Source organism: Chionomys nivalis, chromosome 11, assembly GCF_950005125.1.
Source record: "Chionomys nivalis chromosome 11, mChiNiv1.1, whole genome shotgun sequence".
In the NCBI taxonomy this organism is placed as follows: Eukaryota; Metazoa; Chordata; class Mammalia; order Rodentia; family Cricetidae; genus Chionomys; species Chionomys nivalis.
The window spans coordinates 14,108,426-14,125,901 of NC_080096.1; the positions used below are offsets into that span (position 1 = coordinate 14,108,426).

The 17,476-nt window shown below is 51.6% G+C and overlaps 1 protein-coding gene across 1 annotated transcript in view; it reads left to right on the forward strand.

Annotated features, from left to right (window-relative positions):
- Vwa5b1 (von Willebrand factor A domain containing 5B1) overlaps positions 1-17,476 on the forward strand; it is a 63,999-nt gene that overhangs the window by 16,065 nt on the left and 30,458 nt on the right. The window contains exons 2-8 of the mRNA XM_057784750.1: positions 4,342-4,504; positions 6,428-6,571; positions 8,036-8,306; positions 10,847-10,992; positions 11,797-11,928; positions 12,465-12,589; positions 16,970-17,146. Coding sequence (XP_057640733.1) covers positions 4,366-4,504; positions 6,428-6,571; positions 8,036-8,306; positions 10,847-10,992; positions 11,797-11,928; positions 12,465-12,589; positions 16,970-17,146 — 1,134 coding nt within the window. The 5' untranslated portion in view covers positions 4,342-4,365. The remainder of the gene's footprint in view (positions 1-4,341; positions 4,505-6,427; positions 6,572-8,035; positions 8,307-10,846; positions 10,993-11,796; positions 11,929-12,464; positions 12,590-16,969; positions 17,147-17,476) is intronic.

A 17,476-nucleotide genomic window follows, 5' to 3' on the forward strand; every position in this document is an offset into this window, starting at 1 on the left:
GACAACCAGGAGAAGGCTAGGTGTGGGCACATCCCGTGCGAAAGACCTCAGACAGAAGAGCTGGAGAGACGAAACCACAGGGGCGGGGAAGGGGTTCACAAGGAAAATCAGTCCGCCGGCCTTAAGATCCATGGACCACATCAGGGAGTTTTTACTCTGGCAGTCACATGACTGGGTCCTTACCTTCAGAGGGTGGTCGTGACTGCTTCTCTGAGAATAGGGAACCATGGAGTGGAAGTTCACGAGTGGGTCAGATTCTAGACATGCAGTCTCGCTGTCTGTCCCTTGCGCTACCATCTATAGCCACACCCTGCCTTGTCACCGCCCCCAGAAAGCCAGCACCAAGTGTCCTTTAACGTCCTTGCAGCAGCTGATAGTCACTCGTTCATTTTTACTTTATAAATATTTATTGAGCCAGGCATAAATACAAATAGCGTCCCGAGCAGGCAGAAGACCATCATTTGAGATTCGGCATTTCTAAGCCACCAGAGGCCACCTTTGATGCCCTAGAAAGCCACAGGGAATTCATACAGGTACCACATTCAGTATGAGATCCAGGGGAAACTGGTCTCACACCCCATGCCCTTCCCATCATTCCATCTGCTCCTCAGGGAACATGAAACCTCAAACAAAGGTTCACTCAGAACACCCCTTCTCTAAACCTTCCTGCCTGCCTTCCTCAGTCTCTCTTAAAAGTTTTGTGTGTTTTGAGACAGGATCTCCCAAGCTCTAGCTGGCCTGGAAGTTTCTGTGTAGGTCAGACTGGCCTTGAACTCACAGAAACCAGGAGTTCTCGTGTGAAGCAGGCTTTCTCCTTTTCATTTGGTTTAGGACTCACGCTTGAAAAATGTTGCCTCCCACTTTTAGGGTGGGTCTTCCCCCACCTAAAATTAACCTAACCAAGATAACCGACTATCAACCGTGATGTACTGAACCTCGAGTTGGTACTAGAGCCCATCTTCAGGAAAGAACAGGGTCTCTCATGTGTAGATCTGGAGATGGGTGGGTTTGCCACTGTCTCTCAGGATTCCCTAGAGCCTGCTGCTCACTGGAGGCCCAGGCTAGGAATGGAGCCAGAAGAAAGGACACCCAACATAATTGCTCTCCAATGACATCAGGGTCCTACCAAAAGACCATCAGACACGGCAGCCATTGTGTCGGCACGTCCTTCAGCTGCCACCAAATTCACATCTAGGACCAAACACATCTCTCGCCAGGCCTCAGGGTCCTGTCAGCAAAAGATTAACACCTTATCCATTTTGCAAAGAGTAAATGAGACAATATATGTGTTTGGCTCATTGTCATCGCTTAATAAATTCTCGCTGTCATTCGCGGTGTCTTCTTGACTCCCCAGTTTCATCTGTTACAAGATTATATCTTCGTCTCCTCAGAGGCTATAGAGGATCTGAAACATAGCAGAGACTTATCAATGCTGGCAAACGTGTGTGAATAAGGGCCCTTGGGGTTGAAAGTCTACCTCTCCCGGGTTTTCAAGCTTTTGTATGTATATATACTGTTGAGCATCAGACATACGTCTGCTCCTCCTTTTTCTCACCTGTCTTCCTCCTCCTGGTCCCCACTGTCCCCCACTAACAATTTTGCTTCCACTTTCACGATACATGCATGAGCATACACGCAAACATATATGTGATTATGTGTATCAACATGAAATCTGGGAACCACAAGGGAAAGACAACCTGGGATCTGTCTTTCTGCGGCTGACTCGGTTTCTGTAATGTGATTATCCCTGGCTGCATGCGTTTCCCTGCAAATGGTGACTTCATTCTTCCTGAGGAATCTAAAACATCCCACCATGTTACAGACCTCATTTTCTACGTGACTGCCATTCTGACGGGTGGCATGGGCTCTCAGCACGGTTTTGACTTGCATTCCTCTGGTAGCTAGTGAAGTTGAGTATTTTTTAAATGCTTTGGTCATCTGCATTTCACCTTTTGAGAACTGCTCATTTCCTTAAGTCATTTATCAATTGGCTCATTTTATTTCTTGTCGTTTAGTTTTGAGTTCCGTGCGCAGTCTATATGCTAACCCTCTTTATCAGATGGATGGAGAATTTCTCCCATCCTGTTGACCAACTCTTCATGTAACTGTTTCCTTTGCTATACAGAAGCTTTTAAATCTCACAAGTCCCATTTGTCAATCATTGACCTTACTGTGGGCCAGCATCAAGAGGGTCTTTTTAGAGCCAGTCTGGCCTAGGTTGCAGAACCTCCCATCCATACCCACTCTCTGGGTGTGAGGCATAGTATGGGAAGAGTGGGCTGGACAAGATGCCCGTGCCACACTAGTCTACCCCAGAATGTACCAAGGCTCGAGTCCAAGTCCACAGCACATCTGGTTTCCCCATCAACATTCTGGACAGTAGAGAAACTGTGGGAGAAGGAAGAGAGAGGACCACAGATAGCGTGGGATGCGGCTCACTCAGGAAATGAAGTCTGTCATCCTTGCTTGCTTCCTGCAAGAGGCCGGCCTCTGCTCTGGTCACCAAGACAGACAACAAAGCACTGGAGCCAGCGGTGTGCTCCCAGCTCTCCGCCTTCCGTTATCAGCCAGCCTGTCAGGCGATAAGGCCAGCAGAGCTGTCTGGGCTCCAGTCACAAGGGAGAAGATAATTAAAAAGATGACGCGGGCCGGGCCGGCGGGCGGGGGGGGGGGGGGGAAGACACCTGAGAATCTCACTGGAGAAAACACTAGGACCGAAACTGGAAGCACAGCCTTCCCCGAGAAGAGGCAGAGTACTCAGCACTTGGCAAATAGTGCCATCAGATGGGAAAAGGTCACCAGTCGCGGGAGCTTTGCCTGGCTCAGACAGAGAGAGGAAACCCCCACTTACACCTTCGCTCCCCACCATTCAGAAGCATCTGGCTATGTGGGGGGTCCTCAGAGACTCCTTAGGTCTCCATTCACAGTCCTGAAGATTCAGCTCCAGGAAGATCCAGATGGTAAAAAGATGAAGCATTTGTTATTCTTTCCACTCAGTTGGCTCCGAGGGGTCAAAGGAGAACCAATTAGGTCCTACCCACATCTCCGTACAGAGAACAGTTGCAAAATAACCTCGCAGGACTAAAGGTGCTCAGATGAGCTGGTAGAAATATGACAGCAGAAAGAAGACGGAGTGGGAGAGAGGGATGAAGGATGCTGGGCAGAGATAGTCAGTCTGCCCTTGACCATTCTGGAGGAGGAGGAGGAGGAGGAGGAGGAGGAGGAGGAGGAGGAGGAGGAAGAGGAGGAGGAGGAGGAGGAAGAGAAATCTTCTCCATCAAAAACAGGAGTGGGTTCAGACTTGCAGGCAGCATGGCAACACAGAGGCAAGAAGAGGAAGCTGCTGAGTCCCTAGTGTTTGAACTGCATTGCTAAGGGGTGGGGCTTAGGTGAAGAATGGGCCCTGAATCAGTTTGCATTCAAAGGGCTCTGGTGGCCATTGGTAGGTAAAAGAGAGTGGCCGGGATGATGGGGACATGCTCACTTTGTGTGCTGGAATGGGCCAGCTGGCCACTGGCTTCAGCCAGGAAGAGATAAAGTCCAGGTGGAGGTGTCACCTTGGAACCTGTGTGCTGGTGATAGAGAAGGAAGGCCATGGATAGAGTCGAGAACTTTCCCTGAGAGAAGTCCCAGCCCTAGACATGGGTCGGGTATGGGGAATGGAAAAAAAGACCCACCTGGAAGAATGGCAACTATCCTGATTTTGGGGTCTTTGGTGACTTTTAAACCCCTCTCCCACTTTTGGTTTTTCGAGACAGGGTTTCTCTGTGGCTTTGGAGCCTGTCCTGAAACTAGTTCTTGTAGACCAGGCTGGCCTCGAACTCACAGAGATCCGCCTGCCTCTGCCTCCCGAGTGCTGGGATTAAAGGTATGTGCCACTACCGCCCAGCTGACTTTTAATCCTTAACAACCCAAGTGTTGACTGCAGCGAGTTGGTTTTCTGCAGCCAGGGGAAGGGACTTGGAGAACTGCCGCAGTCAATACCTTCATTTTGCAGAGAAAATGTGATGCTCAGAGATCAGGAGACATAGGGACGGGGTGAGAAGTGAGCCCCTCATCCCCACCCACGTACAAACCGGGGGCTGGGGTAAGTAAGTCCAAACTGTTTGGTTGGTCACTTCAGTGCTGGCCCTAGCTCTGGGTGCCATCGAGTTTTTAGCTTTTCTACCTGTGCCATGAGACGTCAGTGACCAAGGCCCCTGCTCTCGGGATGCTCACTAACTCTGAAGTCCCCAAGGTAAGCAAAGACCATGAGGCTGCAGTTTTTAGGGTACTCAAATGAAATTAGGCTTGGAGGGTTATGGGCCTCTCCTCGGTACCCAACTGCCCTGTCTCCTCCAGGCCCTGAGCTGAGGAGCCAACAGAATGCCTGGCTTGCTGAACCGCATCACAGGGGCAAACCTGCCTCTCACTGTGTCTGATGTCACCTCCTATGTCAGCGGCTATGCCCTGGGGCTCACGGCCTCCCTCACCTACGGCAACCTGGAGGCTCAACCCTTCCAAGGTAACCCCGCGTGGATTTCCTGGAACCACCTCCTCCATATTGAGCCCTTGTCCTGTCGCTCACTAGCTGGCTGGTACTGGGCTCCTTTCTGCTGGGCTCCTTCCTCTGCAAAGTGGGATTTCTGGGACGGCCCCACGGGTTTGAAGCGAAGGAGAACAGAAAGCAGGGAGAGCTAAGATTTGGGTTCTGTAAGGAGGAATTGCTGAAGTAGCAGTACCTGACAAGGAGCCGAATGGGTGGAAGTGTGGATAGGACCCATCACTGGGGTAGAGGACAGGGCCTGGCTGTCTCACACCTCTCCTTCCCCCAAACAAGGGACTGACAGACATTGCCCAGGGGTTAACTGCGGGCAGGATTCTCTCCCCTAACCCCTTTTGTGTTTGCTTGTTTATTTGATTAGTTGGTTGGGGTTTTTTGTTGTTGTTGTTTTTATGTTTTTAGACAGAGTATTGCTGTATAGCTCTGGCTAAACTGGTACTCACTATGTCATCCTAGCTGACCACATACCCTCAGCAATCCTCCTGCCTCAGTTGCTAAGTGCTGGTATGGCAGGCAGGTGCCACCGCATTTGACCTGGACCGCCTTCTTATTCGGGGTGATGGAGTCTCCTAATGGCTAACCCATTCTCCCAGGCCCTGTGTCCAAACTCTGTCACCGCCCCAGTCCTGCTCTGGGGGCTAGCAGTACCTGAAAGGAACCTACATGGGAACTTTCTTCTCGGGGATGTGGACTGGACAAATGGCCTTGCTCCTCAGTTCGAGGGAACCTGGAGCTGGAGACTGAAAACGGGTTTACCTGGGGACCCTCGAGACACTGATGAACAGTTGTGAGATGACCAGCTTTCCTCTTGCACGAGGGACAAGGGTCCCATTTTATAGATAAGGAAACTGAGGCTCTGAAGGACAGGAAGTCAGGGTTTGTGGAGGTGGAGGCCTCACCACGGTCTCAGCACTGTGCTATCTCCATGTTAGAGGAAAGGAATTGAGATCTTCAAGCTCAGCATCACTTAAAGCTGACAGAAATGCAGGCTCTCAGGCACTGCCCCCACAGGGATTCAAATCCAAACGCCAACAACCTCCAGACAACTCGCATATTCCTCACGCCAAAGAAGTTCAGCTCTAAAACAACAGCCAGGTGTGTGGACGCTAACTGGTAACCCAGCTACTCCAGAGGCTGCAGCGAAAGCATTGAAATGTCAGGGTCTAGCTGGGCTATGCAGCAAGTTCAAAGCTAGCCTGGATAACTCAGTGAGACCCTGCCTCACAATAAGAAGTAACAAGAGGGGATGGGACTGTCACTCGGAGGTAGGTCACTTGCTTAGCTTGTGAAAGGCCCTGGGTTCAATCCCTAGAACGTCAGGAGAAGTAAGGACATAAAAACGTGTGACACCCGCTGTGTGGTGCATGCCTTAATGCAGGCACCATGAGGCTTGCTGTAGGTGGGGCACCAGACTTAGAGATGAGTATCCTGTCCGATGTAACGGTTAGGAAACATGAGAGGCCTGGATCTGAGCCCTTCTCTAGCTCTTCCACAGCCCCACCTACTGACGGTGCCAGCGGCAAGCCAGTGACCCTGGACCAAATCCACCACCCAGTCATGTGCCGCTAGGCCTAGACACAGCCTACACGACGGCCCAGGCTTTTATTTTGCTTGGAAACCAGACTCTCTGGCCCCTGAAGCTCAGACATCCAAGGGTGAAAGCTGGCAGGTGTTGGACATGTTCACTTCTTCATGCTGCCTCCTGCTGCCCTCACCTGCCTGGCCCTGGCCCTGGCCCCGGTCGCCTATGTCCCCTCGAGGGCCAGTGAGTACGGTCCACAGATCCAAGTACAGCCTTGGCAGATTCCAGGCTGACCCCTCTCTGGGAGCTGGACATATAGGATGGGGCTGAGCACCTTGTGACGCTGGCCCTCACTCCGCCAGGTCTGTTCGTGTATCCGATGGACGAGTATACCACAGTGGTTGGTTTTGAGGCAGTCATTGCTGACCGTGTTGTCACCATACAAATCAAAGACAAAGCCAAGCTGGACAGAAGCCACTTGGATATCCAGTCTGCCACTGTCACGGGTAAGAAGTCCCCGCGGAGCGTGGTGAGGCTGACCTGGGTGGAGGCCGCCCGAACCAGAGCCTCAGGCGCATGGCAAGGCAGCATGGGACTGTCTTTATTTCCATATTCAAGGCGCAATGAGGATTCAAAGAGAGCAGGTCCCAGATCTTTCCAGCACATAGACCATGTGGAATGAGTCACACCACGGGCTGGCTCCTAGCCTAGTTTTCATGAGTGATGTGAGCTTAGATAAAAAAAACAAATCTTGTCTGAGGACTGGGGAGATGATTCAACAGTAAGAGAACTTGCTGCACAGGTGTGAAAACCTGAGTTTGGATCCCCAGTATCCAAATAAAAAGCTGGGTGTGACTGTCTGTCCTTAGGACCCCGAGCACTGAATGCGGACAGGGGTCAGAGACACAGACGGGAGTATCCCTGCGCTTGCTGATAAACCGGCTTAGCCAAAAATCCTTAAACTCCAGGTTCAGTGAGAGACCCTGCCTCAAGCGAACAGTGGAAAGCAAAATGGAAGAAGGCACCCAGCATGCCCTCTGGCCTTGATGTACTCACAGGTGTGTGCACCTGTGCACAGATGTGCACGCATACTCAGCCACACACATGCATGCACACACACACATGCACACACATCTATAAAAATAAGTAATCAGAGCCACTCAGTGCTAATCAGTGCTTACCAAGAACTTATGCCACCGTAAGTTCTGGCAGCATAGCTAGCGATTCCTGCTAGTAAGGAAGCTGAGGCTCAGAAAGAGGCAGTGGCAGGTTCAAGGTCACACAGCATGTTAGTGACTTGGCCTGTACCAAGTACCACACAATGTAAGCAAATCGGACCATTGATTGTCAGATGAAATTGAAGATGTCAACATGAGCATCCAGATGTAGACAGATTTTTAAATCAGCACTCATGAGTGGCACCTTCTGGGGGTTGTGGGGGTGTGTGGGAGGGTGGTGATCTTTTGTGGCCTGGAGAAATTGCTAGAACATTCCCAGGAATGACCATGATGTGACATCAAAAGTACCTGTGCTTGGGAAGGTGCTGATGTTGTTAGAAGAGAGGAGAGAGACTTGACTGGGGACTAGGGAGGCTCTCATGGTGGGGGAGGAGGTGATGGATGGGTGAGACTAGCCAGTGGGACTTTGAGCCTTTCAAATGAAAGCAAAGCCATGAGAAGAAGGAGGTGTGCATCAGCTGGTGCCTGGGTGGGGTCTGTGGGGTGGGCACATGATCCTCTGGTGGGTTCTCTTCATGGTTCTGAGTCTCCTAATGGAAAGCCACAGCCTCTACTCAGACCCTGAGGGTACAGAATCCAGCCAATGAGCTAATAATTGGCTGAGCAGCTTAGGCAAGCCGACCCTTAATGGTGGGCCTCAGTTTTCCCATAAGCAAAAAGGGAACTACCTCATAGCAAATTTAAGAGGGGGCCAGAGACAAGGTCTGCACCTGACGCCAACCTGGCACTTAGGGAACATTCCACAAGATGGGGTTCCCATCGCCCCTCATTCCTGCACACCGGGAAAGGTGGCCTTGGATGAGGATCTGGAGAGGATTCTGTTCGTGGTCAACCTGGGGACCATTGCTCCCATGGAGAATGTCACCATCTTCATCAGCACCTCCTCGGAACTCCTCACGCTGCCCAGCGGGGCTGTGAGGGTCCTCCTGCCGGCTATCTGTGCCCCGACTGTGCCTCAGTTCTGCTCTCACAGCTCTGGCTCCTCCAGACAACAGGCTCAAGGGTAAGGAGGCCCTGCCCAGACCTGGACCTGATTGGGGGCAGCAGGAAGGAGACAGGGAGGGGCAGGGGAGCATTTGGGCCCTCTTACTTTCAAAGTTCCAGAACAATCTACTGGAAATGTTCGTTCTGGCACTGGCAGAAGTGCAAGGCTTTAGAATTCCCAGGGGTTATTTTTCAATGCACCTAAGAGGGATTTTTATGAGTATTTACTATATGGTAAGCCCTAGGACTCAGTGTTAGGGATAAAACATGATTCATGCTGCTTAGAAACTTGGAGGGGTTGGGTAGTGGTGGCACACACCTTTAATCCTAGCACTTGGGAGACAGAATTGGGTAGATCTCTGAGTTCGAGGCCAGCTTGATCTACAGAGTGAGTTCCAGGATATCCAGGACTACACAGAGTTCTTGAAAACCAAAAACAAAGAAAGAAGGAAGGAAGGAAGGAAGGAAGGAAGGAAGGAAGGAAGGAAGGAAGGAAGGAAGGAAGGAAACTCAGAGGGAAGCCAGGCATGGTGCCATGCCCCCTTTAATCCCAGCATGCAGGAGGCAGAGGCAGGCAGATGAATCTTTGTGAGTTCAAGGCCAGCCTGGTCTACACTGTGAATTCCAGGACAGCCAGAACTACATAGTGAGACCCTGTCCCCAAGCAACAATTTGAAGCGAAGAGATCATTACTATCATGCAACAGCCGTGTGATTCTTTATGTCTGTGGCTTGAATGCATAACTAATTGTGTGAAAACTGTGGTTTGAGAGAAGCTTTGGGCTACGGAGATGAAGAAAGGGTATCCAGAGGCCAGGCCAGGTTTCATAAAGACCCTGACAGTGAGGACAGGGCAGGGCCTAGGGAGGAGCTGACACAGGCACAGGCTGTAAGGCTAGGAGAGCCCAGCGGACTCTGCATCTCCCTAGTGCAGCAAAGAGCTATTAGTGAGTTTCCAGCTGGGCGAAAGGGGGTCCTTCTACTGTGTGGGAAGGGAGGGGGGTGCCATGGCCTGGGAGGTACCTGCTGAGACCACTGTCTATGAAAACAAGTGCTGACAGTGTGTAGGGTGTGGAGGACACAAAGAGGAGAGGATGGTGTAGCTGCTGTCTTATAGAGCAAACCAGGATTAAACAACAGCTATGATCTTCCTCCTCCTCTTCTCCTTCCTCCTCCTTCCTCCTCCTTTTCTCTTCCTCTGCCCTCTCCTCCTCCTCCCACTTCTTCCTCTCCCTTCCTGCCACTTCCCCTCTCCACCCGCCCCCTCCTCCTGAGCTGTTGGGGATGGAGCCCAGACCCTTACACTCGATATACGAATGCTCTACTGCTCAGGAAGCTATGGAAATACATTCCAGAGGGGCAGGGAGTATACAGAGATCCTGAGGCTGCGGCAGGTTTGGTTGGCTATTGTTGGGCTGAAAATGACTACGGCAGAGTGTAAGAGGAGGAGTTGAGCTCACAGGGTGGTGGAACAGATCACGTAGATCTTGAAGATGCCAGGAGCAGGTGGCAAAGCTGACCTGGGCGGGTACCATCAACCCCCTGTATCACTTTGCAAGTCCTGCCCATGGGGCTACAGTGTGGGTTTGAAAGGCAGAATCTGACTGGGGCATTCTGGACTTTAGGAGACCAGAGACCCCTGGTGAGCTAGCCCCTCATTCCAGCTGGCAGAGTTGACAGTTATGTCCTTGAGACATCTGTATCAGCTCCCCATGAACCTCACAGCTGCCCAAAGCCAGCTGATGCAGCATTTGCTAAGCCATTAGGAAACAAGGGGGCTCCCGTTCACTGCCAGGAAAAATGGGAATTAGACTACAAGCCAGGAAAACCGTTTAACTATGATTAGCATCTGCCCTTTACCTGGGGACCCAAAGAAACACTCTTTATAAGGTCAAAAGAGACCCAGCAAGGCTGTTAGTGGTGGGGTGGTATTTGTGAGCACAGGGAGGAAATGAGTGTCTGGCAGTGGATAGCCCTGTGTGGCATCCAGCCACCAGCAGGAACTCTGAGTGACAGCATGTGGACCAAGCGCAGAACAGACAGTGAAAGTGAGGGCATCACTGAGATGCATGATAGATCATGGACACAAGGCCATGTGACGCAGCAAGTCATTTCATACCAGAACCAGGCAAATCTGGGCCGGAATGCCAGCTCTGCCAAATCCTAACCAAGCCCGTGGGTGAGTTGCTCTGTTTGCTGGGCCTCAGACCCTCATGTAGGAAGTGTTGGACTCTAATGTCTTCCTTCTGGGTTTGTGATGCAAATGATGAGGGCTGAGGCACTGGGAACCCATGTCTGGATCTTGGCCCATCCCAGGTATTCCCCAGTAATAGTTATGGCTTCTCTCTGCATCCAGCCCCTCCCTGGAGTCAGGCTGAATGTGATGACAGAGGTCCTGGGATGGGAGGAGGCTGAGTTATTTGAGACTCAGTCTTCTTATGCTGCCTTCCTCTGTCTGGGCTTCATCCTCCTCCCCCTCTTCCTCTTCCTCCTCGTCCTCTTCCTCTCCTCACTTCATTTTCCTCCTCCCTCCTCCCTCGTCCTTCATACACCTTTCTAGCAAAGACCCACACTGCTTTGGCATCCAGACTGTGGACTCCTGGAATGGGCTGTGTCTGGCCACCCTCCTGGATACAGAGGTGACCAACCCGATGGAATATGAATTCAACTTTCAACTGGAGATCCGTGGGCCGTGTCTGCTTGCAGGTGAGAGGGTGCTACCCAGGCCCAGAGAAACAAAGGAGATGGGGCTTCTGACCCAAAGCCTCCAGAGAGATGGGGGAGCAAGAGATCACAAAGACCACCTAACCCAGACAGAAGTCAAAACTGAACAACTCAGAGCTGGATGCGCAAGCTGTCCTGAGATAAACTTCTCCCCAGGACATCTTTCACGTTAACCCAGCCCTACCCTGCGACTTTCCTGGGGAAATATCTTTCAGAGAGTGGTAGGTAGCTCAACCTTCTCCAGAAGGCCATGGCTATAAAACTGAGCTCTGGTTCCCTCCCGGGAAGTAGTCAACTCCCCCTTGTATCCTTGCTTCACCCTAGAGATTCTGGGGTGAATTCTGGTAGTGGAACATTATAAAATTCTCTAAATAATTCCAACAAGTAACCAGGGCTGAGAACTGGGGTTAGATGGTTCCCTCCCAACCATCTTGTGGTTTTAAAGGACACAGGGCATGGTTTCTTATCAGTGAGTGTTGATTGCAATGCAAGGAGCTCTCAAAGAGCACCCATAAAAGTGCCCCACCCATGGAGCATTGAGCTCTTTCTGGTTGCTTAGCAACATTTGTGGGTACACCCCATACCCCAAGAGCAAGTTAGATCTTGTGGTCAGGAAGGAAAGACAATCTACACTGTGGGGAAGCTGAGGAGGGTATCCATGCTCACACACCAAGATGTGTCCCTGTTAGGGCCAGCCTGCCAATCATCTCCAGCCTAGGTCTCAGTCTCCCTCTAAGCTCCTTTCTCTCTTGTCCCTCCTCTGTCCTGTCTTTCTGTGCCACTCAGGGGTGGAGAGTCCCACTCATGAAATCCGTGCAGACGCCGCCCCCTCTGCACACTCAGCCAAGAGCATCATCATCACCTTGGCCAACAAACACACCTTTGACCGGCCAGTGGAGATCCTCCTCCACCCTAGTGGTATGGTACCCCAGGAGGGGTTCTGTTGCCTTCGTGGAAAACATATAGTCAGGGAAAGAATTAGGATGGGTGGGAGATGGAGATGGGAGAAGAGACCAAAGACTTGCTCCCAGGGAAGTCTGTCTCTATTCAGCAAATTCCCAGCCCCAGGGATCACCTGTCTGGGGGGGGGGGTGCTTGAACCCCTGTGCTCGCTGAGAAGTTGCTCTGACACTTTGTAAACTCTTCGAGCCATTCTCTGCCCCCTTAAAAGCTCACAAAACGTCTGGCCCTGAAAAGATGCCACAGGCATTTGGCTCAGCATCAGTCCATTTGACATAAGGGTAAACTGAGGCCCATGAAAAGAAGGTGGTACTAGGCTTCCTCTACTAAGGAGTCTTCCCCTGGCCCCTACTGCCTCACACACCCAGGGATGTCACCCTCTTCTCCAGTTAAGTACCTACTCCCATCCCCCATGAAGAAATCACCCCTAGCGACAGCCCCTGCTCTGCCTCTCACACCCAGGCAAAGGCTGAGTGTTGATCTCGTCTGTGCAGAGCCCCACATGCCACACATCCTGGTGGAGAAAGGGGACATGACCCTGGAGGAGTTTGAGCAGCACTTGCAGGGAAAAGCGGATTTCATTCGGGGGATGAAGAAGGACAACAGTGCCGAGCGGAAGGTGAGCCACAGGTGGCAGAGCTGGGGCACCCTGGGGACCTGTCTCGCTGAACCATTGAGGCCTCTGAGCCTGGAGTGGAGGGCATGCCTCCCCTGAGGTCACATCTTAGGCTGGTGGCCATATCTGTACAACAAGTGAGAGGTGTTTCCTTCTGGGGTCCTAGATACCTCAGGGAAGGCGGGTGTGGACTTTCAGATGCAAGGATCACCCCATCCAGTCTCCCTGACGGCTCAGCTTCTCCTAGTACCCTCCCCAGCATTCCTAAGCCTGCCTTGGCTTGCGGCTAAGTACAGATGCCATCTTGGCCTTATTTCTCCAGGCCACTCCGGCCCTATAGCCCCCTCTTCACCTCCAGGCCTCAGACTGCTAAATAGGTTCCTTGTTTTTCCATCATCTGGAGTCCTTACTATCTGCGATAAAATGGATGAAAGAAGGGCCAGGAAAAAGGTCCTTTTCCTCTGTCCTTCCCCAGCCCCGACAGTGAAGGGTAAAGAGGCACTGACTGCAGAAGGGGCAGGGCAGAGGGTGAAACCGCAGCCCCACATTGAGCCCAGTGATCTCCCTTCCACACATGGTGCCCCACACAGCACATATCCTGAATGTCAAGAGTGAAGGCACATCTCTTTCCATGGGCGCATTTGCTGATAAGCGGTCTGAGGCCCGGTGCCCAGTGTTACCTCTAGAGTTAGATCTGGGGGTATCGAGGCTAGAGGACCGGCAACTCTCCTAGAGTGGGGTGCGGTGCTACTGCACTTAGCTGTTCCTCACCTTCTCGCTGCCCTTGCTGGTACAGGGCAGTGGGAGGGGAAATGGACAGGAAGATGTGGGTCACTTAACTCCTTCGCCAACCCCACGATGGGAGACTCCAGTGCAAACCCCTGATGGGGGATTCAGAGGGCTTAGTATCATCACTCTGCTTATAGAGGGAGGCAGGGGCACTGCCTTGCAGATGAATATGCTAGAAAGGGAACCTGAGTCAGGTCTCAAAGATGACGGCAAGTGTGGCATGTCAAAGATGCCATCAAGCTCCCAGAACAAATGATGCTGTGGAAAGGGTGACACCCCTCCCCCTCCCAGGCCTGGAGGTGGTTGCCATCACTGCCAGGCCTCAAATCAATTAGCTCCGGGACCACTGTGGCTAACGAGAATTAATATGCTACCTTGGGTTCGTTATGCAAATAGCCTACATCCTCACGGAGTTCTGAGAATGACGGCGATCAAGAGGCAGCTGCTCAGAAGTGATGAGTTTATTGTAATTGGATAATGGCAGCTTGAGGAGCCATTAGGGAATCCGGAGCCAGGCACCCATTTGTCCCTCTGAAAGGCGGAATCAGGTTGCGAGAATTGCTAGAAGGAGCTCCTTGTGGCTGGCAGAGGTTGCGCAAAGGGGGTTCTGGGTAGGAGGGAGAGTGGGATTCACGGGTGGGAAAGAAGTCAGGTCAGGGGCATCCAGAAGGCGAGCATCATTCAGGAAGGATGGGTGATGAACTGCCAATGGCTGATTTAGCAAGGAAAGGGCAGGACGTGCTGAATGGAGGAGATGGAGGTCCAAAGAGAGACAGAGACTGAAACAAACTAACCAAAAGATGGGCAGAGAGGCCAGTAGCAGACAAGGCACAGAGAGGGGGCGGGGCTGGAGAGAGAGAAAGAGCCAGTGTCTCTTTTATTCATTCAGCAAACGCTAAACTCCCAACTGATGCCAGGCGTTCTCAGTCCTAGAGAAACAGCCCCGGAAATGTCACATTCCTTACCTCAAGGAACTTATAGCCTAGAAGAGGAAGACCAGCAAAGTGAGCAAGACTGACTGGGAGGGGGCTGAGACCATGGGAGAAGCAGGACAGGATAATATGATGGCAGGCATTCTTTAGCCAGGTGTCAAGCAAATGCCCATTTGAGAACAAGATCTGACTGGCAGAGGCCCACGGGGAGAGGAGTGGGCAGAGAGCGCAGCCCCTGGGATTGCAGGCAGAAGAGCAGGATGCCGTTGAAACAGAGCCCAGTAGTGGGCAGACGTGTGGGACTTCATAAAGCACAGCATAGACTCCATGCCTTAGAGTACTGGGAAGCTGCTGCCAGCCACTGTGTGTACAGGGACCACAGGGAGTCAGCAAGAGGTGTCTGGGGAGGCAAGAGAAAAGCCTGTCCCAAACTTGGGTAGTGCCACAGAGACAGCAAGCAGGACACGTTCAGGGATCTCTTAGGTAGGGAGTGTGAGTCTTTATTGGAGAATGGGCTGGGAGGGGTCTGGAAGAGAGGAACTGCTACGTCTCTGGTGTGAGCACAGGATGAGTATTTATGCCCACTGTTAAGATGGAAAAGAGAGAGAGGAGAATGAGAAACACACACGCAGAGATGTGTGGACACAGACCGCCTGTGGTGGAGGGAGTGGGGAAGGAGGAAACAGATCCACTTCAGAATGAGCTGGCTAGAGAGTCAGGAAAAGGATTCTGTAGCCCTGTGGAGCCTGCGGCAGGCCCGGAGCCCAAAGGAAAAAACCAGGCCAGAAGATAAAGGCACTTGCTTGACACCTAAGTTTAATCCCCAGAGCCAACATGGTGGAAGGAGTAAACGGGTTTCTACAAGCTCTCGTCTGACATCCTCATGCACATGCTCACACAACAGCAAAATTCATAACAACACAGTAATGTGCCTGCCGTGCAAGCATGAAGCCTGAGTCCCATCACAGCACCCACATAAAAGCCAGGCTCACAGGCCTGTGATCCCAGCACTGGGGAAGCAGAGATAGAGGCAGGGGATCCCTGTGGTTTTCAGACTAGTCAGTCTACCCGAATGGGTGATAATGAAGTTCAGTGAGAGATCATGTTTCAAAAACTAAGGTGGAGGGCAATTGAGAAAGACACTCAAAGTTGACCTCTGGCTTCCACGTGCATACACACACACACACACACACACACACACACAGGTAAAATCAAATAGAAAGCCTTAGAGTCGCTGTCCTTCCTGACTGTCACTGCTCATCGCTTAACTGAACACCACAGGACTCCCTGGAGATACAAGAGACCAGGATGAGGCACAGTAGCTAGAGGGGAGGCAGCAAGCAGAGCAAGTGCTGCATTCAGTATGAGAAGGGCTTGAATCCCCCAGGATGAGCAAGGGCAGCCGCAGCAATGATAATGACATTGACTCTTCCCGGCAGCCATGGTCACAAGTGTGACATCCATCCACACGACCACTCCACAAGGCAGGCACACGCGTGCTCATTTCATAGAAGCAAATATATCCACGTGGAAGGGTGGGGAAGGCTTTGCAAACATGGAAAATGTGATAGAGAAGAGTCATTTGATGGCAGCAGGGATCCAGTAAGCAGAATGGTGACCAAGGTGAGCCAGAGAGGGGCTTGCATCCACTGTAAACACAAAAGGTCATTACTCAGTTGGGGGTTCCCCCTCTATGTGTTAATGTAACTCATTCTCAGGACCACCATAAGAGGTCAGTGTTTGCACCCTGCTGTGCATGTGAGGAGACGCCCAGAGGAAGGACTTACCTGATACCACATGGTTGCATGGCATCAGAGTTGGGGTTCAAACTTGGAAACATGCAAAGCCTGTGCTTACTGCTGTTGCATGCTATCCTCTAGTAGGCACAGAATCCAGGGACAGCCAGCCTGGAAGCTTTCGGCACAGAGTATTAGTTGGATCTAGGTGATGTTTGGCGAGTGATGGGGCACTGGTATGAGTCCCCAGGATTCCTCAATTGCCCAAATGTTGCATGCCTTTTTCCGGGGTGATGTGGACAAGTGTCTGTGCACCCCAGGTGGGCCACTAACAATGAACTAAAGAAATGATCCCACTTCAAATGTAAATTAGTGAACTGAAGAGCATGGGGTTACTTACAGGAGCATGGTTGACTCAAAGGCCTCAATAAACAGTCCAACTGAGAGTGAGCAATGACTCAAGAAAGCTGTGTCCCTGGAGCTCCCTGAACAATTTGAACATATTTAAGAGTCTTCTCTTCCCAGCAGTGAATGCTGCTACTAGAACCCTTGGCGGGTGCCTTGTGAATCCTGTAAGTTTCAGGAACCCCGTGAGACCTATGATTTGTGTTGACTTCCTAAGCCTTGTAAGTATAGAGCCCTGGTCAGGTGCCTTGTGAATCCTGTAGGTTTCAGGAACCCCGTGAGACTTATGATTTGTGTTGACTTCCCAAGCCTTGTAAGTCTAGAGGCCTGGGCAGGTGCCTTGTGAATCCTGTAGGTTTCAGGAACTCCCTGAGACCTGTGACTTGTGTTGATTTCTTGAGCTTGTAAGTCTAATTTCCCTCCTGGGTCTTAAGGAGCCTCCCTGCCACAGGAGGAAATGTTTTAGTTAGAAGGAAACAGCTACACCCCACCAAATCTGAGAGTGTTCCCTTCTCCTCCAGACAGAAGTCATCCGGAAGCGTCTCCACAAAGACATTCCCCACCACTCGGTCATCATGCTCAACTTTTGTCCCGACCTCCAGTCTGTGCAGCCCAACCTGAGAAAGACCCACGGGGAGTTCATCTTTCTCATCGACAGGAGCAGCAGCATGAGCAGGACCAGCATCCAGTGCGTCAAGGTACCGTGTGTGGGACCCTGTCCCTGGGAGCCAGGGCTCAAGTCCATCGGCTGCGCTCCCTTCCACCTGGCTTCCCAAGGACTTTCTGTTCTAAGAAGCCACTTGTTCAAAATCAGTTTAAGCAGAGACACCTAAACTCAATTTGTTCCCAAAATAACCCCTTGAAGTGATGGAAACAGAACCAGAGAAGCTATCCATTTGCAAGGCATGAGGTCCTTCACTTTCTGCAGACTTGGACTGTAAGCCTGCGCTGGGTAAAGCACTCTACTAGGTTCTGAGTGGGAAGGGGCACGGGTGGGGGGGGGCATGTACTGGGAACCTGGAATGTGC